Here is a 23,460-nt window from a genome sequence, read left to right on the forward strand (position 1 = left end):
CCCGCCACAACGCCCGGCTATTTTTTGGTTGCAGCCGTCTTTGTTGTTTTGGCTGGCCCAAGCTGGATTCGAACCTGCCACCTTAGGTGTATGTGGCTGGCGCCTTAGCCACTTGAGCCACAGGCACTGAGCCCAGGCACATTCTTAACATGGTGATAGCAGCAGTGTAAAAGTGGCAAGTAAAACATACAATGCTTCTTCAGGTCTGGTCTTGGAATTGGTACAAGGTCACCATGGGGCCAGGAGGAACTACCATGTCACATGGCAAAAAGCATGGTAAAGAGAGGGATGAAGGATCAGAAAGAGCATTGTGTTCTTTTTTTTCTTTTCTTTTTTTGTAAAAGACAGAGTGCCACTCATAGCAGCTTCCATCTCCTGGGCTTAGGCAATTCTCTTGCCTCAGCCTCCTGAGTAGCTGGGATTACAGGTGCCTGCCACAACACCCAGCTATTTTTTGTTTGTTTGTTTTTGTTGCAGTTTGGCCAGGGTGGGGTTCGAACCCTCAGTATATGGGCTGGTGCCCTACCCACTGAACCACAGGTACTGCCCAGAGCAACGCATTCTATCCTGGTAGTCATTGGTGGTCTTTACCTAAATCACTTAATTCATTATGAGTTATAAAATAGTGATATTCTAGTCTGTCAGATTTCTTCATTTATTATCTAGTTTGCTTCTATAAAGAGAAACTTTTTTTTTTTTTAATTTTAAAAGACAGAGTCGCAGCTTGGCGCCTGTGGCTCAAGCGGCTAAGGTGCCAACCACATACATCTGAGCCAGTGGGTTCGAATCTAACCTAGACCTGCCAAACAACGATGGCTACAACCAAAAAATAGCCAGGGGTGGTGCCTGTGGCTCAAAGGAGTAGGGCGCTGGCCCCATATACTGGAGGTGGCAGGTTCAAACTGGGCCCTGGACAAAAACTAGCTGGGCATTGTGGTGGGCACCTGTAGTCTCAGCTACTAGGGAAGCGGAGGCAGGAGAATCGCTTGAGCCCAGGAGTTAGAGGTTGCTGTGAGTTGTGATGCTATAGCAGTCTACCCAGGGTCACAGCTTGAGGCTCTGTCTCAAAAAAAAAAAAAAAAAGAGAGACAGGGTCTCATTTTGTCACCCTTGGTAGAGTGCTGTGATGTCACAGCTCACAGCAACCTCTAGCTCGGGCTTAGGCAATTCTCTTGCCTCTTGCCTCCTCCTGAGTAGCTGGGACTACAGGTGCCCACTACAACACCCAGCTATTTTTATTTTGTTGAAGTTTGGCCAAGGCCAGATTTGAACTCACCACCCTCTGTATATGGGGCCAGCACCCTACTCACTGAGCTGCAGATGCTACCCAAGAGGAACTTTTTATCAGCTGTATATCACATTGTTCACTTGCAGGTTTACACAGAAATTATCCATATGTCACCAGCTATTATTCCATAATTGAATATGAAAGTGAAACAAAGCTGATAAGTCCTCTGTATGATACCATTGCTTTCATCTAGAGATAATGCCTGCTTAGGTATATACAAGGACTAAAATTTTAGAATAAAATAATCCAAAAGATTCCTAATTTTATAGTCTGTCTTCACTATGTATAGCTTGTGAAGTATCACTAAGATGAAAAAAATGTAAAGATTTGCTCAAACATTCTGGTCATAGATTTAGTAAATAGTGGTGTTTTAAGCAAAGGTCTTGTTGACAAATAATTTCTCCAATATGATTTTTTTTTATTTGTCCCATCAATATCAATAAACTGAGAAACTTCCTTATATCACTAGTGGTAACTTCTGTCCATGGTAAAGTTTTAGCAGAGTTTTTGTAAAAATGTTCCATTTGGCGGTAGTATAAATTGGTTTGAGAAGCAACCAAATAAAAAAAATTAGCGGCTCGGCGCCTGTGGCTCAAGCTGCTAAGGCGCCAGCCACATACACCTAAGGTGGCAGGTTCGAATCCCCAGCCCGGGCCGCCAAACAACAATGACAGCTGCAACCAAAAAATGGCCGGGCGTTGTGGCGGGCTCCTGTAGTCCCAGCTACTTGGAAGGCTGAGGCAGGAGACTCGCTTGAGCCCAGGAGTTGGAGGTTGCTGTGAGCTGTGATGCCATGGCACTCTACCCAGGGGGATAGCTTGAGGCTCCGTCTCAAAAGAAAAAAAAAAATTGGCTGAGTGCAGTGACTCCTTTAATCCTAGTACTCTAGGAAGCTGAGGTAGGTGGATTGCTTAAGCTTAACAGTTTGAAACTGGCCTATTAGCAAGAGTGACACCCATCTCTACTAAAGATAGAAAAACTAGCTGGACTAGCTGGATGTTGTAGTGGTGGTACCTGTGGTCTCAGCTACTTGGGAGGCTGAAGCAAGAGGATCACTTAAACCCAAGAGTTTAAGGTTGCCGTGAGCAACCTTGACACCATAGTACTCAACACCAGGGCAACTGAATGAGAATCTGTCTCAAAACAAATAAAATTGGCCAGGCACAGTGGCTCACACCTGTAATCCCAGTACTTTGGGAGGCTGAGGAGAGTGGATTGCTCAAGCTCATGAGTTCAAGACCAGCCTTAGCAAAAGCAAGACCCTGTCTCTAAAAATAACCAGGTGTTATGGCGGTGCCTTGTAGTCCCACTCACTTAGGAGGCTACGACAAGAAAAATCACTTGAGTCCAACAGTTTGAGCTTTCTGTGAGCTATGACACCAGAGCACTCTACAGAGGGCAACAAAACAAGACTCTGTCTCAAAAAAAAAGGAAAGAAAGAAAGCTTTTACAGTATCTGTATTACCCTGTGTTTTAAAAATTGTAATAGTTAATGCAAGTATAAACATGAGTTGATTCATCATTGGTCAACAATGTGTTAATTACCCCCAAGTACATTTTGAATAGGAAAGACAATATAAATGGTCAATTTTTTTTTTATTTACCAGTATTCAAAAGAATGAGAGTTCCTTACTAACATCCAGAGATGACCAATGAAGTTTATTTATTTCGGATATACCTGTGAACTCAAAGATTTTAACCTTTTCTTTTTTTAATTTTTTTGAGACAGTTTTATTATGTCACCCTCAGTAGAGTGCGGTGACGTCACAGCTCACAGCACCCTCAAACTCTTGGGCTTAAATAATTCTCTTGCTTCAGCCTCCCAAGTAGCTGGGACTTACAGGCATCCACCACAACTCCCAGCTATTTTTTGGTTGTAGTTGTTATTGTTGTTTGGCAGGCCCTGGGCCAGGTTTGAACCCACCAGCTCTAGTGTATGTGACCTGCGTCTTAGCCGCTGAGCTACAGGCACTGAGCCATTTCTTGGTGTATTTGAGCCAGGGGCTTGCTTTACTTACTGGGCTGGAGTACAAGGGCATGATCATAGTTCATACAACCTCGGACTCCTGTGATCAAGTGAGCCTCCTGCCTCAGCTACCTGAGTAGCTGAAACTAAAGATGTGCACCACCGTGGCTGGTTAATTTTTTTATTTTTGTGGAGAAAGGGTCTTATTATGTTGGTCAGGCAGCACTCCCTCCTTGGTTTTTATATGCAGTAGCCATCAACAGACTGTTACTATAAATGAAATTTCTTTAGAATACAGTAACACTCCGTTGTTTATGTATCCTCTGTGTCTGCTTTCTAGCTACAACAGCAAAATTGAGTAGTTGAGACAGTGACCATATGAATTACATACCTACAATATTTACTATCTTGCCCGTTATAAAACATTTGCTGCTGCTGCAGGATATTGTGTTGTCTCATTCCCTTTTTTTTTTTTTGAGGCAGAATCTCACTTTGTCACCCTCAGTGGAGTGCTGTTGCATCACATCTCATAGCAACTTCAAACTTTTGGGCTTCAGTGATTCTCATTTCTCAGCCTCCCAAGTAGCTGAGACTACAGGCACCTGTCACAACACCCAGCTTTTTTTTGTTTATTTTGTTGTTGTTGTTGTTGTTGTTGTTTAGCAGGCCTGGGTCTGGTTTGAACCCACCAGCCCTGGTGCCTATGGCTAGCGCCCTAACCACTGAGCTATGAGCACTGAGGCCTCATTCCTTTTTTAATAGGTGTACAGTAGTGCATTGGGTGAATGTACCAGGGGTGATTCGCCCACTTCCTTATTTGGGTTGTTTTCACTCTTCTGCTATTACAAATGGTATTACAAGTTCTTTTTTTTTTTTTTTTTTTTTTTGAGTCAGAGTCTATGTTGCCCAAGCTAGAGTGCTATGGCATCATAGCTCACAGCAACCTGAAATTCCTCAGCTCAAATGATCCTCTTTCCTCAGCTTCCCAAGTGACTGGGACTATAAGTGCCTACCACAGGACCCAACTACTTTTAGAAACAGAGTTTCCCTCTTGCTAAGACTGGTCTTGAACTTCTGAGCTCAAGCAAACCACCCACTTCAGCCTTTCAGACTCCTAGAATTACAGCAATGACCCACCTCAACTAGTGGTACTGCAAATTCAAAATACAGTTGTCCTCCAAAACTCTGTAGTCATTATGAGTTTTCCCTTTCTTTCCTGGCCATCTTCAAGTGTCTTCAGTAGTGTTGGTGATTCTTTCTTCCTAGTTAGTAACAATCTTCCAGCCTTTTTTTTCTGTTGGAGACTAGTATTTGGTGCCTGAATGATTATTCTTCTCTGATTTACCTCATTTCTGTATATAGCCCATGGTATCACCGTACAGTCTAGATGAGATAGAACTGTCTGTGTACTTGAGTCCTCTTCCATTTCCAATTCTTTCTCAACGATGAAAGATGTGGCTCAATGCCTGGAGCTCCCCTGCTATGGTGCCAGCCACATGCATCGGTGATGGCGGGTTTAAATCCAGCCCAGACCTGCCAAACAACGACAACTACAACAAAACAAAGGCTGGATATTGTGGTGGGCACCTGTAGTCCCAGCTACTGAGGAGGCTGAGAGCAGAGAATCATTTAGCCCTAGAGTTTGAGGTTGCTGTGAGCTGTGATGCCACTCCTGAGGGTGACATAGTAAGACTGTCTCAAAAAAAAGGATGAAAGATGTTTCAGTTTTGTGTTGAAATAACCTGGATAAACATTTATCTTTTCTAGCTGAGCTCCTCACCAAAAAACAGCCATTAAAAACCAGTGAGGTCTACTCTGACGATGAAGAGGAGGAAGAGGATGACAAGTCTAGTGAAAAGTCAGACCGCTCATCTCGAACATCTTCATCTGATGAGGAAGAAGAGTAAGCTCTTGTACCTTGTGGTGGTTCTTTCTGGGGAAGCTTTGTATGGTTTTCATAATCTCCCTGTTTGGGCCAATAGCTTTGGTTTGCTGAACTGAGTTCCCTAGTACATGTGCCCATTCATTTCTTCTGCCTCTGGCTGCTAGCCCGCATTCCTGGACATTTCACCTGGGCCTGGCAGGTAGTAATTGACTTTGTGTCTCTCTCAGATTGGCCTGAGCTTTCTTTGTTTTCTTACTCTGATAGATTATCTAAGGTGGCAGCCTCATTCAAGGTAGTTCACACTACTGGTTTTGAACAGGATTCTAATACAGCTCTTTCCCAGTGTTTCATTTATTTCTCCTCCTAGGTTAATCACATGTACTCTGGTTTACAATAGTTAAGTTTTGAGAATTTGGTATTATTTTTCTATTTTGTTTTGTTTTTATGATGAATATTTTTCCATTGCCTCTTTCTTCCTCATAGGAAAGAAGAGCTCCCTCCAAAATCACAACCAGTTTCCTTACCTGAAGAATTGAATCGGGTTCGATTATCACGGCATAAGCTAGAACGGTGGTGTCATATGCCCTTCTTTGCTAAAACTGTCACAGGATGTTTTGTACGGATTGGCATTGGAAACCACAACAGCAAACCAGTTTACCGGGTTAGTATTTGTTTTCTTGGCCAATTGCAGTGGCTCATGCCTATAATCCCAGCACTCTGGGAGGCTGAAGCAGGTGGATCACCTGAGCTCATGAGTTTGAGACCAATAAGACCCCATCTTTAAAAATAACCAGGCATGGGCAGCACCTGTGGCTCAATGGGTAGGGCACCAACCCCATATACCAAGGGTGGCAGTTCAAACCCGGCCCCGGCCAAATTGCAACAAAAAATAACCCGGCGGTGTGGTGGGCGCCTGTAGTCCTAGCTACTCAGGAGGCTGAGGCAAGAGAATTGCCTAAGGCTAGGAGTTGGAGGTTGCTGTGAGCTGTGACGCCACAGCACTCTACTGAGGGTAATAAAGTGAGATTCTGTCTCTTAAAAAATAAAAGAAAGAAAGAAAGAAACAGGGCGGCACCTGTGGTTCAAAGAGTAGGGTGCCGGGTCCATATACCAGTTTCATTTGTTACCAGTGAAAGTAACTTTGGATACTCCCCCCAAAAACACTTTTTGTTCAAAATTGAATATAATTATGTTAGATAAAGTGAGGAAATGCGTGTTCTAATACCCTCTGCTTAAGCAGAAATCATTGTTTTAAAAAGCTTCATGTATATTTCTCTCTCTTTTGTGTGTCTATATGTGTCAGAGTCTAACTCTGTTGCCTCAGGCTAGAGAGCCATGCTGTCATAGCTCCCAGCAATCTCAAACTCCTGGTCAGGTGACCCTCCTTCCTCAGCCTCCCTAGTAGCTGGGACTATAAGCGCCCACCACAATGCCTGACTGGTTTTTGGTTGTAGTTGTCGTTGTTTGGCAGGCTCGGGCTGGATTCCAACCCGCCAGCTCTGGTGTATGTGCCTGGCGCCCTAGCTGATGAGCTATAGGCACCAAGCCCCTAATAGAGCTTATTATGTGGGTTCTAGCACTGCTTCTCTGGTCTGGGTGGCTGGCACTTTGCCATTTGATTATTTCTTTGTTGTTGTTGGCTTTATTTATTTTATTTTATTTTTGTAGTTTTTGGCCGGGGGCTGGGTTTGAACCTGCCACCTCTAGCTTATGGGACCGGTGCCCTACCCTTCTGAGCCACAGGCACTGCCCTATTTTTTTTTTTTTTTTTTGAGACAGAGTCTCACTATGTCACCCTTGATAGACTGCCATGGCATCATAGCCCACAGCAACCTCAAACTCATGGGCTTAAGTGATTCTCTTGCCTCAGCCTCCCAAGTAGCTGGGACTACAGGCACCCACCACAACGCCCAGCTATTTTTTGTTGCAGTTGTTGCTTAGCTGGGCTGGGCTGGGTTCGAACCTGCTGGCCTGAGTATATGTGGCCAGTGCCTTAACCACTGAGCTATGGGCACTGCCAAGTTTGTCTGGGTTTTTTTGTTTTGAGACGGAGTCTCACTCTGTCTCCCTGGGTAGAGTGCTATGGCACCACAGGTCACAGCAACCTCTAACTCTTGGGCTTAAGCGATTCTCTTGCTTCAGCCTCCCAAGTAGCTGGGACTACAGGCACCCACCACAACACCCGGCTAGAGTTTATCTGGTTTTGACGTGTGTGTTCATCTCCTTGTATAAGGACCGATAGCCATGCCATGGACCTACAGGTGTCCTTAAAAGCATGGCAACAGAAATTGACCTCCATGATCTTCATATTTGGTTAATAAAAATCAACCTTTGAAATTCCAACTACATCCTCAAGTAAGGTAGAATTAGTTGGAGGAAAAGCTTCTAATGGAACCACCAGGCTACCTGCCTTTACCTGTGGTAATTTCTTACCGTGAGCACAAGGCTCTCTGGGTTGGGCCGCCTGAATCCTAAGCCTTTCTAGGTTCTTAGAACACCTGGCCTCTGTGTTCTTCGCTCTGCACAGGATCAGTCGTCTATATTCAGGTTGGTGGAGGCAAAGGAGAGTGATTTGGAAACCCCCGAGAGAATGTTTTTGTTGTCTCTGTCTTTTCACTTAGGTGGCTGAGATTACGGGTGTTGTGGAAACTGCCAAAGTTTACCAGCTAGGTGGCACCAGAACAAACAAAGGGCTACAACTACGGTAAGAGACACGTCTGTGTCAGCTTCTGCTCCTGCTTCAGACAGGCAATGCTTGTTTGAATTGTTATTCTCTGTCAGTGTGATGTTTCCCGTTACAGTGAAAACTATTTATGCTGTCCTCATGTGGTACTTGGAGAGAGTCTTATACTCTACCTTTTCTTTCTTTCTTTTTTTTACTTTTGCAGTTTTTGGCAAAACCTGCCACCTCCAGCATATAGGGCCAGTGCCCTACTCCTTTGAGCCACAGATGCCACCCATCTTTTCTTTTTTTTTTCTTTCTTTTCTGATACAAAGGCTCACTCTTTTGCCCAGCTAAGAGTACCATGGCATCAGCCTAGCTCATAGCAACTCCTGGGATCAAGCGATCTTCCTGCTTCAGCCTCCCAAGTAGCTGGGACTACAGGCACCTGCGATAATCATAATTCCCGGCTAACTCTTCTATTTTTAGTAGAGATGGGTTCCTGCTGTTGCTCAGGCTGGTCTTGAACTCCTGAGTTCAAGCAATCTTCCCACCTTAGCCTCCCAGAGTGCTGGGATTATAGGCATGAGCCACCATAACTGGCCCTTATATATATTCTGATATTCTGTTTTATTGAGCCTTTTTTTTTTTTTTTGAGACATTATGTCACCCTTAGTAGCGTGCTGTGGCGTCACAGCTTACAGCAACCTCAAAGTCTCGGGCTTAAGCGATTCTCCTGAAGCCTCCGAAGTAGCGAGGACTTTAGGCACCTGCCACAATGGCTGGCTTTTTGTTGTTGTTGTTGTGGTTGTTATTGTTCAGCAGGCGGGGGCCGGGTTCAAACCCACCAGACCCATTATATGTGGCCCTTGCTCTAACCACTGAGCTATGAGGGCTGAGCCTTTTTTTTTTGAAACAGAGTTTTACTTTCTCACCCTTGGTGGAGTGCTGTAGCATCACAGCTCACAGCAACCTCCAACTCTTAGGCTTAAGCGATTCTCTTGCCTCAGCCTCCCAAGTAGCTGGGACCACAGGTGCCTGCCATAATGCCTAGCCATTTTTAGAGATGAGGCTTCAGTCTGGCTCAGGCTGGTCTCAAACCTGTGAGCTCAGGCAATCCACCTGCCTCGGCCTGCCAAGTCCTGGGATTACAGGCATAAGCCACCATGCTCAGCCATATAGAACCTATTTTATGTATGTATGTATGTATTTATATTTATATTTTTATTTTTATTTTTATTTTTGAGACAGAGTCTCAAGGTATTGCCCTGGGTGGGGTGCTATGGCATCATAGCTCACAGCAGCCTGCAACTCTTGGGCTTAAGCAATCCTCTTGCCTCATTTTTTATTTTATTTTTTTCTATTTTAAGTAGAGATGTGGGTCTCACTTTTTTGCTCAGGCTGATCTCAAACCTGTGAGCTCAAGCTATCCATCCGCCTAGGCCTCCCAGACTGCTAGGATTACAGGCGTGAGCTACCTCACCCAGCCTTTATTTATTTATTTATTGCAGTTTTTGGCCGGGGCTGGGTTTGAACCCACCACCTCCGGCCTATGGGGCCAGTGCCCTACTCCTTTGAGCCCCAGGCACTGCCCTATTTTTTTATTTATTTGAGACAGAATCTCAAGCTGTCGCCCTTGGTAGAGTGCTGAGGCATCATAGCACACAGCAACCTCTAACTCTTGGGCTCAAGTGACCCTTTTGCCTCAGTTTTTCTATTTTTAGTAGAGACAGTATTTCACCTTTGCTCAGGCTACTCTCAAACCCATGAGCTCAAGCAATCCACCTACCTCAGCTTCCTGGAGTGCTAGGATTATAAGCATGAGCCACTGCGCCTGGCCTAGGACCTACTTTATATTCTGTAGGGAAAATAGGGTATTGTCTCCAATGGGGAAACCAGGGATATGAAGGAGTAGGACAAATAGAAGAGACATGTTGGTTTGTGAGAGATTTTCATCCCAGAGCCAACAGGCATTTCTTTAGTGAGCGTGGTCAGGAGGCTTGTTTCTGGTCCTGACTTCATCTCATCTTTGACAAATCAAGATTACCCCTTCAGAACTTAGTTCCTCTTCAGCAAAATGAAAGTCTCATTCCCTTAACAAATATTTACTTGGCTCGGTGCCTATAGCTCAAGTGGCTAGGGCGCCAGCCAAATACACCAGAGTTGGTAGTTTCAAATCCAGCCTACACCTGCCAATCAACAGGTGTAGTTTGACAACTACAAACAAAAAATGGCCAGGTGTTGTGGCAGGTGCCTGTGGTCCCAGCTACTTGGGAGGCTGAGGCAAGAGAATCGCTTAAGCCTCAGAGTTCGAGGTCGCTGTGAGTTGTGACACCATGGCACTCTACCCAGGGCAATAGCTTGAGACTCTGCCTCAAAAAGAAAACAAAAACAAGTATTTACTGAATATACTATGTGCGAGGCATTGTTCTAAGCTTCAGGATATAAAGGAGAGAACAAAACAGACACACAGGGTGGCACCTGTGGTTCAGTGGGTAGGGTGCTGGCCCTGTATACCGAGGAGGGGATGTTCAAACCCAGCCCTGGCCAAATTGCAACAAAAAAATAGCCGGGTGTTGTGGTGGGTGCCTATAGTCTGTAGTCTCAGCTACTCTGAAGGCTGAGGGAAGAGAATTGCCTAAGCCCAGGAGTTGGAGGTTGCTGTAAGCTGCATGACACCACGGCATTTTACTGAGGGCAATAAAGTGAGACTCTGTCTCTATTAAAAAAAACAAAAACTAGACACACACAAATCCTTGCTCTCTTGGAGCCTGACAATTCTAACGAACCTCATATAGGAAAGAATAGAAGTAGTTTTCCAGGATCACATGTCAAATAGCAGTCTATAGACACAGCTCTCTCATGGCCTAATGTGTTCTCCATGGTCTCTCCATTCTTCTCTCTAATCCCATCATCTTCCTTGGTCTTTTTTTTTAAAAAGGGCCAGCTAAGGATAGGGGGTGGCCCTGACAAGGATTGTCCCTAGTAGCATGGCACTGAGTCAGTTAGCTTTGCCAACACAATGGTCGATAGAAAGACAATTTTTGTCCTCTCTAGAGAATACAGTTTGCTTGTCATTGAGATAACTACATTTTTTTTTATTTAGTTTAGAGACAGGGTCTTGTTGTGTGGCTAGGCACAATTATAGCTCCCTGCAGCCCCATACACCTGGCTCAGGGGATCTTCCTCCATTAATTTCCTGAGCAGCTGGAACTGTAGTACACCCCACTGCTACAGGCTCTTGATGCTGATTGACTGTAAAGGATTTTACTGTAAATAGACTTTTGTAGCACTAAGCAAGTCCATTTGGTTTCTGGTACTAGCTTTGTGAGTTTTAATTTTTCTTTTTTTTTTTTTGAGACAGAGTCTCACTTTATCACCCTCAGTAGAGTACTGTTGCATCACAGCTCACAGCAATCTCAAACTCTTGGGCTTAAGCGATTCTCTTGCCTCAGCCTCCCAAGTAGCTGGGGCTACAGGCACCTGCCACAACTCCCAGCTATTTTTTGGTTGCAGTTGTTTAGCTGCCCCGGGCCGGGTTCAAACCCGCCACCCTCAGTGTATGTGGCTGATGCCGTAACCACTGTGCTACTGGCACTGAGCCAGTTGTTCTATTTTTATTAGAGACAGGGTCTCACTTTTTCTCAGGCTGTTCTCAAACTCCTGAGCTGAAGCAGTCTACCTACCTTGGCTTTCTAGGGTGCGAGGATTACAGGCGTGAACCACTATGCCTGTCCTATTTTTGTTTTTGTTTTGTTTTTTAACTTTCATGCCTGGTTCTTGCTCCCTGAGCTTCTGATTTAGTTGATCTACAGTTGCACTTCAGCATTGGAAATTTTATAAATCTTCCTTGGTGACTCTAAAGGGTAGCAAGTATTGAGGGATAGTTATGGATAGGCAAGTAAGTACCATCTGGTGGGCTGCTCTGCTGGTACTGCAGTCACGCACATTCTCAGAGGCACTACCTCTCTCTCACTTAGGCATGGCAATGACCAGCGCGTGTTCCGCCTAGAGTTTGTCTCAAACCAGGAATTCACTGAAAGTGAATTTATGAAATGGAAAGAAGCGGTAAGTGGCTAGAGACTACTTAGCAGTTGTTAATGAACACTGAGAGTGTCTCTTTCCAAAATCTTTTACTAATAACCTTTTATCACGTTTTGGTCCAGATGTTCTCTGCTGGCATGCAGTTGCCTACCCTAGATGAAATCAATAAAAAGGAATTATCTATTAAAGAAGCTCTTAATTATAAATTCAATGATCAGGACATTGAAGAGGTAAGAAACCTAATACTCCACAGCCTGGATGTTCATCAAGAACCAGTGTTTAGAGAAGATTGTAATTTTCTTTTCTTTCCCTGTATCTTGACATTTTTAATTATGCATGGAGATAACGGAATATGAATAGTGGTATCTTACTATGTAGAGTCCATCAAGTTTTTCTCTGTACATTCTCATCTACAGATGGGACTACATAGGTTAAAAATGCATTCATGGTTCAGATGAGGCTACATAGACTGAAGTGTACTCAGGGATCTGTAATCTGCTAGGATTGGTCCTTCAAGAGTTTTCTTACTCCAAAACATTTTGGTAAAATTCTTTGATCTCTGTTCTCTTGGACAGTGGGTAGCCTTACAGTACCAGGCCCTTGGGCTGCTGCTGTTTATTGGTGCATGTTCCTTCAGACTGTCCCAGAAGAATCTCCGTGACCCTGGAAGCAGCATAGTATCCCTTGGAATGAACTCGCTTTCTCTCTCTCTCTCTGAGACATGACACTGCTATAGGAAGAGCAGCCCCCTTTTAACTAGCTGCTTTCGTCCAAAATGGGCTTATTTAGCCTGTCTACAAAAATTGTTTAGGAATACCTCATTGCTGGTATCTCCTCTCTGGTACAGATTGTAAAAGAGAAAGAAAGGTTCAGAAAAGCTCCACCCAACTATGCTATGAAGAAGACTCAGCTGCTAAAGGAAAAGGTAAGGACTTCCATTCGTGACTCCTTCCCCATCCTGTGAGAAGATGTAGAAATCAAATGTGTTCATCCCCTGCCAAGTTAGTGGTAGGGAGAAAAAAATGTGGGCTTGATTATAACCAACACAGTGTGTTCTTGGCACCCAGGCAGCATTCCTTGGCCATTTTCCTTTCTGTAGATTAAAACCGATCTTATTTGTTGCATTCTCCTTTGTTTCCAGTCACTTTAGTTTTGTGTGTAACAAAATAGACCTTGAGATATAATTCAGTACTGAGTCTGTACATTGTCCAGCCCAGCTGCTGCTGGTGGTTTTGCATTCTTTATACCAGAATGGCATGAGCCTTATTATGGTGGCTTGACCATATGGATCCTGGGTTCTAAGGTAAATGTTATATATGACTGCCAGCAGGGGCCCAGAGCCAGGTAGCTATATGGGAAGGTGTTACTGTATACTTCTGCAACAAAAATTATAGTTTGTATTCGTAAAGTACTTCTTCCGTATTCTTTCACATCTCCCTCGCTTGTTCATTACATGAGATTTCTTGCCTGTGCTGGAAGTAAACTCACACATCTCCCTGCTGACAGGCCATGGCTGAGGACCTGGGGGATCAGGACAAGGCCAAACAAATCCAGGACCAGCTGAATGAGCTGGAGGAGCGGGCAGAGGCCCTGGACCGCCAGCGGACCAAGAACATATCTGCTATCAGGTGTGTTACTAAGCACGATTCAATTGGTTCCCTAGTCTTGACCCACAGACCTTAGCCAAAATTATTTGGCAAGTGTGTGGCCTGTACATGCTGCTGTGTTGATACACAGAGCTCTGGGGTCAGGGCTCGATGACTCCCTCCCTCTTCTCACCTCACAGTTACATCAACCAGCGGAACCGAGAGTGGAACATTGTGGAGTCTGAGAAGGCGCTGGTGGTAAGTAAGACAACTTTATCTGAATTACTAAAAAAAAATTATAAGATGATATGAAATCTTTTCTACCTCTTGCTCAAGTGTATTTTTAAATTAGTGAAATAACATGTACATGTAGCATATACATGGTCTTTCTGTATGCCCCCGTACACACATATAATTTACTAATTTATAATAAAAAGCAGAAGTCTTCTGCCCTGTCTTACCCTCCCCACCCTTAGATTCTACTCCACAGCTGCTCATTTTTATCATTTTCTGCTTTTTGGTTGTTGCTGCCGTAACTACTCTGGTGTTCTTAAAGGGAAAAGGATAATAGCTTTTTATTTCTTTCAGTCTCTTATAAAGACTCTTATTTACATGTGAGCTTATGATGAATGAGAGGAGGGGGAATGGAGATGCAGTCCTGCAGTGCATGCTGTCTGTTTCAGGCTGAAAGTCACAACATGAAAAACCAACAAATGGATCCCTTTACTCGGCGGCAGTGCAAACCTACCATCGTTTCTAATGTGAGTGCCTAAAGAGGACGTTTTTAGTCAGGACCTAGATTCTAGGACATAAAATGAATTCCATTAGGAAATTAATAAAGAAGTTAAAAATAATGTTTTCTTAGCTGGGATTTGCTTGTCTGAAGCTCTTGGGTCTGGATACTTCCTTTTTTATCTCACTATAGGGCATATATAAGTAGTGAAGACCTGGCATGAATTCATAAAAGCCTAGGAGACTACCCACACACACACACACACCAGGGTGGGCTTACAGTACAGTAGATACTGTGTCCATTAGCTAGGGCCTGACTGGGCTTGGCTTTTTTTTTTTTTTTTCTTTTTCTTTTTTGTAGAGACAGAGTCTTACTTTATCGCCCTCAGTAGAGTGCCATGATGTCACACAGCTCACAGCAACCAACTCTTTGGGCTTAGGCGATTCTGTTGCCTCATCCTCCCGAGTAGCTGGGACTACAGGCGCCCACCACAACACCTAGCTATTTTTTTGTTGCAGTTTGGCTGGGGCCAGGTTCAGACCCGCCACCCTTGGTATATGGGGCTAGCGCCCTACCCACTGAGCCACAGGTACTGCCCTGGGCTTGGCTTTAAAGCTTTTAATTGCCCTTTTTTTGTTATCTTGAGGGAAACCCCACTGAGCTGCTATTGGGTTTGCTATGGTGCCTGTGATGTTAGTATGGTAGGTGGGAAGAAATCTGGCAGTAGGACTGTGAGTGTTGAATAATCTCTAAAATAACTTATTTTTTCTCTCAGTCCAGAGACCCAGCTGTTCAAGCTGCCATCTTGGCCCAGCTGAATGCGAAATACGGTTCTGGAGCACTACCAGATGCTCCAAAGGAAATGAGCAAGGCAAGTGCAGTACCACCCTGTGGCCTGCGGGGCTGGACTGCTGGCTGGGATGCCATGCAAGCTCCTTGCCCAGTTGAGGCTTGATTTACCCGGAGGAATATGGAGTCCACTTGCAGTTCTCTATCCTTTCCTATTGTCTACAAATGTAATCAGCCACTACTGAATTTTTGTTGAACAACTAAATCCTAAAACTAACAGCACTACTTCCCTAGGGCCTTGACTGTTTAGGCAGCTGACTTGTAGCCCTGTTTGCCATATTTTCTCCTATGCAAAATTCCTGGACCTACTTCACAGGATAATGAGCAGGAGCCATTGTCATATAAGGATTAGATGTAAAAGTGAAAGCTCTTTGAAGACAAAAATGGTAAATTTAGAAGCCATTTTCTGCCTAACTTAGGACATTTCCTATATAGCCTAAACTGTCTCAGGAATTCCTGAAATTTTAAGTCAGAAGGTGGCCTTTTATCTTACGTCCATCCTGTCTACCCTCATTCCACAGATATGAGCCTACCTTCTCTTTGCTTTTAGCCTTCAGAAGGGCATGTTCTTTGTCTGTGGCCTCGCCTCAGAGAAGGAATCGGAAAAGGGCCTTAGTAGGAAAATCTAATGAACTTGAGTAAGAGCTTTTACCATTAGTAGCTGCTGCTACTTTAAATCCACTTGCATTTATGCTCTTATAATTAGCTTTTCTTTTCACATTGCAGGGTCAGGGCAAAGATAAAGATTTGAATTCTAAGTCAGCCAGTGACCTCTCAGAAGATCTGTTCAAAGTACATGATTTCGATGTGAAGATTGATTTACAAGTTCCCAGCTCAGGTAAGTGAAGTTGAGGGGACAAGATGGATCCTTGGCTCTTGGGCAGCAAGGAGGCCTGATTTTAGGGAAGAAATGAGGGTGTCTACTCATCAGTATGTATAGAGGCATACTAAAGGATGAGGCAGCTCAGTGCCTGTGGCTCAAGTGGCTAAGGTGCCAGCCACATACACCTAAGGTGGCAGGTTCGAATCCAGCCCAGGCCCGCCAAACAACAATGACAGCTGCAACCAAAAAATCACCAGACATTGTGGCGGACGCCTGTGGTCCCAGCTACTTGGGAGACTGAGGCAGGAGACTCGCTTGAGCCCAGGAGTTGGAGTGATGCCACAGCACTTTACCCAGGAGGACAGCTTGAGGCTCTGTCTCAAAAAAAAAAAAAAGATGAGGCACAAGACTGAAAGAACTCTGTAGGTATATCAGGTGCCAATTTTCTCTTCTTTCTCACAGAATCCAAGGCTTTAGCCATCACCTCCAAGGCTCCGCCAGCCAAGGATGGGGCTCCAAGGAGATCTCTGAACTTGGAAGACTACAAGAAACGACGAGGGCTTATTTGAGTGCACCCAGCCTGCTGCTTCTGACCCTGCATGCCCCATCACAGTGTCCCACCTTTCCTCTTTTCCTTTGATTTGCCCTTTTCGGGCTGGAGCAGCAGTAGAACTGGGAAGAGACTGCAAACTGCCAGTTATCTGTAATATAAACCATTTGCTGTATAGACCTCCCTTGTCTACACACCATCTCCTACCAGCCCTGTGGGCCCTAGCCAGTATGGATCTGGGCTCGTGGGCATTATCCATGTCTTTAGATTTGTGTTTGCTTTTTATTTTTTGTTTTGTTTTGTTTTTTGTTTATTTGTTTTCTTTTTAACCAGCACAGTTCATTGGCCACTCTGCACGCATTCAGTATTACCATGGAGCTGGGATTCTTGCTGGAGCCCCTGGTGGCAATCGCAGCAGCACTGGGCAGTCTCCTCTTGCAGACTGCCTTGGACCCATCCATTGAACATTGGCACCTGACCCTGTGGAGGGAGCGGGGATTGGGCACCTGCAGTCCTCCTTCCTCTCTCCTCATCTTTCTCTTCTTCCCATCTCTGTGGAAGAGGGGCTTTCAAAAACCAGTTTAGTTTCCAAAAGTGTACATTTGTGGGGAGGGTGGGGGGGTCTAATTTGAGAGAGAGAGAGTGTATGTATGTGTATGTGTGTGGATTTTTTTATCATTTTTTAAAAATGCAGTACTCTTTGTATCAGTCTGTCATGGGTCTATAGCTGTTTCAGATTTTTTTCAGCTGTACTTGAGCATCTGAAACTGCAAGAAAGAAACTCATTAAATGTGATTCTTCTTACTAAACAGGCCTGACTGCTGTAGCTGTGTAACTTCCCCTCCCCTCCCTCCTCTTCCCCATCACCTCCCACCTTGGAGAAAATCCCCCAGTTTAGCCCCCTGCCCTGCAGGCTGTGTCCTGGAAGGTGGGAGGGAAGCCCAGGGCCAGGTACCAGGGAGGGCAGTGAAGGTGTCTTACTCACCCCATGTACAGCCCACAGCTTCTTGGCCAGACATAGATATGTCTTTTTCTCACTCAGTATACCTGTCTCTTCCTAGTGATTCTGTTTTGCTGTTGTGGCGAGAATAACATTTTGTTTTTTAAGAGAAATTATTCAACATGAATGTGGAGAGTAAACACAAAAAGATATAGGTTGCAAGTGTTACGAGCATGTGCAGTTTGTGTGTGTGTGTGTGTGTACATATATATATGGCAAGCATATATATTGTTGTGCAGTGGGGGTGGAGCCAGCAAAGGGGTGTGTGTGTCTTTATGAAATGTTTGAAAGCGATAAGCTGACTGCTTGATAATCATTCTCAGGTGTAAAGCTCCAAGTGTAAATAAGAGTGGCATTTAACAAATCTTTTCAGAACAAAGTACAGCTGACTATATATACCAAGAACTAAGCTAAAGGAACAGCTGAGAGCTGCCTATTTCCACAAGAGGGAGAGGAATCTGAAAGTTCTGCTTTGTACTTCTTCGCCCTACTTTTGTATAAGGAAGGGGGATGATGGGAAATCATGGAGTTATGTCGTATTTAAACATAAAAATGAACTTGGTAACTCTTCTGAGTTTAGTAGAGCCTCACTGTTGCTTTAACTTAGTTTACATTTTTTTATTTTTTAAAAAGCAGCAAAGGATGGTTTTAAAGTATTGTGACTGTGTAAAATTGATAAATATGACTGTAACACAGCTATGTGGTAGCTGTGACACAGTTCAGTTGGGCAAAGGAGTGGTGATGGACTCATTAAAATCATATATACTTGAATAGTCCATTGACCAGAACTCTTTATAGACTATTGTGTAAATGTGGAATCACAGACTGTTAAACATTGCCTGGACTCCAGCAGAGTCCTGGAGCCACTGGGACCTCTCCTATCATGATGAACTTGGACTTTTTTCTTTATGGTTTTAAATGACATAAAATCATAGAATCCAGATAATTTGCTGGAGTCATTCTGATCCACCATGTAGATCTGTATTTAGTATCATTTGGATTTGGAGAAGTGTCAATTACATTATGGCTGTGTAATAAAATTTTTATTAAAACTGCATCACACTGTAGCCACTTTGCCACTACATCCCCACATGCAGCTCCTGGAACCGTTCTGAGATGTCAAAGCACAGAGCAGGGAGAAAAATCAAGCCAAAGAAGACTATAAGTTAACTTACCACCTCAGTGACCTACTTGGCAAATGAAATCAAGACTGAGGACTTGTCTCCAGTCTCAGCTGAGGCAGGGCCTCTGAATCAGGTTCTTGGCCAGGCATAAGACATTGGCTTTGTCCTACCAGCTAGGGTTTCTTTTTCTTTCTTTCTTTTTGAGACAGAGCCTCAAGCTGTTGCCCTGGGTAAAGTGCTGTGGCGTCACAGCTCACAGCAGCCTCCAACTCCTGGGCTCAAATGAGTCTCCTGCCTCCACCTCCCAAGTAGCTGGGATTACAGACACCCACCACAACACCTGGTTATTTATTGGTTGCAGCTGTCATTGTTTGGCGGGCCCAGGGTGGATTCAAACCGGCCAGCTCAGGTGTATGTGGCTGGCGCCTTAGCCATTTGAGCCACAGGCGCCGAGCGCCAGCTAGGGTTTCTTATAGTATTTCTTGTACAGGAGAATTGCTTCAGTGGGCCCCTCCTTCCTCCCAGTGTGGTTTCAGCATTGAAGGGTGTGGCACCCAAGATTGTTTTATACATTTTTCAGTTCCTTCAAGAAGCAAAAAAAACACAGGGTCCATATTCCTAGTTTATGATGATATAGGGCTGTCTTGCTTCCAACAAGTTCAAGGAAAGTCTACTGCCTGCAACTTCTCTAAAGAATGTTTTTGTTTTGTGAAGTCCTAACTTAGAGATTTGTAAATAAATTTTATGCCATTTTGACAAGAGGATCAGATTTAGTCCAAAGATTGCATCCTGAGGGGCAATTCTCGAAGCCATGTTTTGGAAGTCCAAAAGAACCTCTCTTGCTCTTTTTCCTTCCCCTATACCCCCCAAAGTGAAAGTGGCTGTCATTAATTCCAGCAGCCTGGTTCCACAGTAGTCTCTCCTGTAGAGTAGTTGCCTAGACCAGGGCATCCTCCAATTGCCCTAATTTCTTTCTTTTTTTTGAGCCTCAAGCTGTCACCCTGGGTAGGGTGCTATGGCATCACAGCTCACAGCAACCTTCAACTCCTGGACTCAAGCAAGTCTCCTGCCTCCTCCTTCCAAGTAGCTGGGACCACAGGCACCCACCACACACCTGGCTATTTTTTTTTTTTTTTGGTTGCAGCCGTCATTGTTGTTTGGCGGGCCTGGGCTGGATTCCAACCCGCCACCTTAGGTGTATGTGGCTGGCGCCTTAGCCACTTGAGCCACAGGCACCGAGCCTGATTTATTTCTTACTAAGAGACTAACAAGCTTTAACAGAGCTAGGTAGGTCCTACCTAATAGACTGCCTAACCCTAGTGAGAATCTGGGCCTTTCAACTTTCAATTGGTCTAGACACAGTTCTTTGCGCTCCTATTTTCCTACCTATCATGAGTGAAAAGGTGGAACCCCAGGGGCTCTGAGAGGGGCTATGGAGGAAAATGATAGCCTTTCTTCCTTCTCCCAAGCTGGGTGATCTGTAAGGACTCCCCACCCTCAGTGCCCGAGGATATATCTCAAACCTCTCTGACTTTGTTTTTCTTTTTTTTTTTTTTGAGACAGAGCCTCAAGCTATCCCCCTGGGTAGAGTGCCGTGGCTTCACAGCTCACAGTAACCTCCAACTCCTGGGCTCAAGCGAGTCTCCTGCCTTAGCCTCCCAAGTAGCTGGGACCACAGGCGCCTGCTACAACACCTGGCTATTTTTTGGTTGCAGCCATCATTGTTGTTTGGCAGTCCGGGCTGGATTCGAACCTGCCACCTTAGGTGTATGTGGCTGGCACCTTAGCCACTTGAGCCACAGGCGCCGAGCCGACTTTGTTTTTCAAGATAGTCTCACTCTTGTCACCCTTGATAGAGTGCTGTGGCCTCATATTGGGTGTCAGAAATTCTCTTGCCTCAATTTTCTGAGTTGCTGGGACTGCAGGCCCCTGCAACAATGCTTAGGTAGTTTTTGTTTGTTTGTTTTGAGACAGTCTTACTTTGTCACCCTCAGTAGAGTGCTATGACGTCACAACTCACAGCAATCTCAAACTCTTGGGCTTAAGCGATTCTCTTGCCTCAGCCTTCCACGTAGCTGGGACTAAAGGCTCCTGCTACAACACCCTGCTATTTTTCAGAGACAGGGGTCTTGCTCTTGCTCAGGCTGGTCTCAAACCTGTGAGCTCAGGCAATCCACCTGCCTTGGCCTCCCAAGTGCTAGGATTACTTACAGGCATGAGCCACTGCACACACACACACACCCACACACACCCCAAGTAGTTTTTCCTTTTTCTTTTTTTTTTTTTTTTAGTAGAGATAGGGTCTCACTCTTGCTCAGGCTGGTTTCAAACTTTTTTTTTTTGAGACATAGTTTCATTGTGTCACCCTCAGTAGAGTGCTGTGGTGTCACAGCCCACAGCAACCTCAAACTCTTGGGCTTAAGTGATTCTCTTGCTTTAGCTTCCCCAGTAGCTGGGACTACAGGCACTTGCCACAATGTCTGGCTATTTTTTGGTTGTAGTTGTCATTGTTTGGCAGGCCCAGTTTGGGTTTGAACCCGCCAGTTTTGGTGTATGTGGCTGGCACCCTAGCTGCTGAGCTAAAGGTACTGAGTCTGGAGTCTCACTTTTTTGCCCCCGGTAGAGTACCATGGCATCATACCTCACAGCAATCTCAAACTCTTGAGTTCAAGCTATCCTCTTGCCTCAGCCTCCCAAGTGACTGGGACTATAGATGCCCACTGCAATGCCCAGCTATTTTTTAGAGATGGGGTCTCGCTCTGTGAGCTCAGGCTATCCACCCACCTCGGCCCTCCAGAGTGCTGCTATTACGGGTGTGAGCCACCTCACCCAGCCTGTTTTCAAACTCCTGAGCTCAAGCCTCCCCCCTGCCTCTGGTCTCTCAGAGTGCTAGGATTTCAAGCATGAGTCACTATGCCTGGCCTGGCCTTTTTTTTTTTTTTTGAGATGGAATCTCAGTTACCCTAGCGTAGAGTGCCCTGGCAGCACAGCTCACAGCAACTTCAAATTCCTGGGCTCAAGAGATCCTCTTGCCTCAGCCTCCCAGGTAGCTGGAACTACAGGTGCCTGCCACAACACAGAACTAGTTTTTTTGTTTTTAGTAGAGATGGTCTTTGTTCAGGCTGGTCTTGAAATCCTGAGCTCAGGAGGTCCACCCACTTCAGCCTCTGAGAGTGCTAGGATTACAGGCATGAACCACCACCACACCTGGTCTTTTGTTTTTTTTTTTTTAGATAGGGAACTCCCTCTGCCACCCTTGAACTTCTGGACTCAATCCTCTGGGCTCAGTGCCTGTAGCTCAAGCGGCTAGGGCGCCAGCCACATACACTGGAGCTGGCAGGTTCAAATCCAGCCCGGGCCTACCAAACAACAATCAACTACAACCAAAAAATAGCTGGGCTTTGTGACAAGTGCCTGTAGTCCCAGCTACTTGGGAGGCTGAGGCAAGAGAATCACATAAGCACAAGAGTTCGAGGTTGCTGTAAGCTGTGATGCCACAGTACTCTACCCAGGGCGACAGCTTGAGACTCTGTCTCAAAAAAAAAAAAAAAAGTCGGGGGGTGCCCATGGCTCAAAGGAGTGAAGCGCCAGCCCCATATGCTGGAGGTGGTGGGTTCAAACCCAGCCCCGGCCAAAACCTGCAAAAATAATAATAATAATTAATTAAATAGGCTTGGCGCCTGTGGTTCAAGTGGCTAAGGTGCCAGCCACATACACCTAAGGTGGTGGGTTCGAATCCAGACCCGGCCGCCAAACAACAATGATGGCTGCAACCGTCATTGCCAGTTAAAAATAGCCAGGTATTGTGACAGATGCCTGTGGTCCCAGTTACTTGGGAGGCTGAGGCAGGAGACTCGCTTGAGCCCAGGAGTTGGAGGTTGCTGTGAGCTGTGATGCCACAGTACTCTCTACCCAGGGTAACAGCTTGAGGCTCTGTCTCGAAAAAAAACCCCAAAAAACTAGCTGGGTGTTGTGGCAAGTGCATGTAGTCCTAGGTACTTGGGAGGCTGAGGCAGGAGGATCACTTGGGCTGAGGAGTTTGAGGTTGCAGTGAGCTAGGCTGATCCCATGGCACTATAGCTTGGGCAACAAGTGAGACCTAGAGTGAGACTAGGTCTTAAAAAAAAAAAAAGTTATGATCCTGTTTAATATTAAATGTTCCTGTCCTCAGTAGGTGTTCAATAAATGCTACTGTTAGTTAGAAGGCACAGTGCTGAGTCCCACAGCCCCTTAACAGAGTGGTCCCCTCAGAATGGCTGGGCTTCTACCCTAAGGGTTGGAATTGAGGGGGCAGCTGGACTGATGGAGGGGGCATAAGCCACAGGAGTACAACCCAGGCATGGGGCAGAGGGCACCACCAGGAGCTGGGGTGAGACTCCTGGTGGCCCCCACTTAGGGGACCACAAAACTGCCTCTGAGTGGATGTTCCCACCAGTAGGCTCTGGGGCTGGCCTGAGGATACTGTCCACTGGAAGTGGACTGCCACTAGACCAGGACCTGTCATTGTTTCCATCTGCCCCAACACACACTCCCTTTACTGACCACCATCCTGAAGGCCTTAAAGATTGCCATACCCTCACCGCTACAGCAGGGTTCAGAATGTGAGACCTGCATTACCCTCTACCACTAGGAGAATTAAAACGCAAAACAGTGCCAAACTGCAAAATAAGTGTAAAGAAATCCAGCAAAGAGGATGGTGCCTGTGATTCAGTGAGTAGGGTGCCGGCCCCATATACCAAGGGTGGTGGGTTTGAACCCAACCCCTGCCAAACTACAACAAAAAAATAGCCAGGCATTGTGGCGGGCGCCTGTAGTCCTAGCTACTCGGGAGGCACTGAAGCAAGAGAATAGCCTAAGCCCAAGTGCTGGAGGTTGCTATGAGCTGTGATGCCATCACACTTTACCAAGGGTGACAAAGTGAGACTATGCCTCTAAAAAAAAAAAAAAAAA

At 45.3% G+C, this 23,460-nt stretch overlaps 1 protein-coding gene across 1 annotated transcript in view; it reads left to right on the forward strand.

Annotated features, from left to right (window-relative positions):
• Positions 1 to 18,443, forward strand: part of RTF1 (RTF1 homolog, Paf1/RNA polymerase II complex component) — a 66,914-nt gene extending 48,471 nt beyond the window's left edge. The window contains 12 exon segments of the mRNA XM_003791827.3: positions 5,022 to 5,157; positions 5,623 to 5,800; positions 7,761 to 7,843; positions 11,782 to 11,869; positions 11,968 to 12,075; positions 12,693 to 12,770; positions 13,352 to 13,473; positions 13,632 to 13,689; positions 14,115 to 14,192; positions 14,940 to 15,035; positions 15,740 to 15,851; positions 16,299 to 18,443. Of these exon segments, the coding sequence (XP_003791875.1) occupies positions 5,022 to 5,157; positions 5,623 to 5,800; positions 7,761 to 7,843; positions 11,782 to 11,869; positions 11,968 to 12,075; positions 12,693 to 12,770; positions 13,352 to 13,473; positions 13,632 to 13,689; positions 14,115 to 14,192; positions 14,940 to 15,035; positions 15,740 to 15,851; positions 16,299 to 16,405 (1,244 nt within the window). The 3' untranslated portion in view covers positions 16,406 to 18,443.
• Positions 18,444 to 23,460: the final 5,017 nt, after the last annotated feature.

Source organism: Otolemur garnettii, unplaced genomic scaffold (assembly GCF_000181295.1).
Source record: "Otolemur garnettii isolate 467f Iridium unplaced genomic scaffold, OtoGar3 scaffold00050, whole genome shotgun sequence".
In the NCBI taxonomy this organism is placed as follows: domain Eukaryota; kingdom Metazoa; phylum Chordata; class Mammalia; order Primates; family Galagidae; genus Otolemur; species Otolemur garnettii.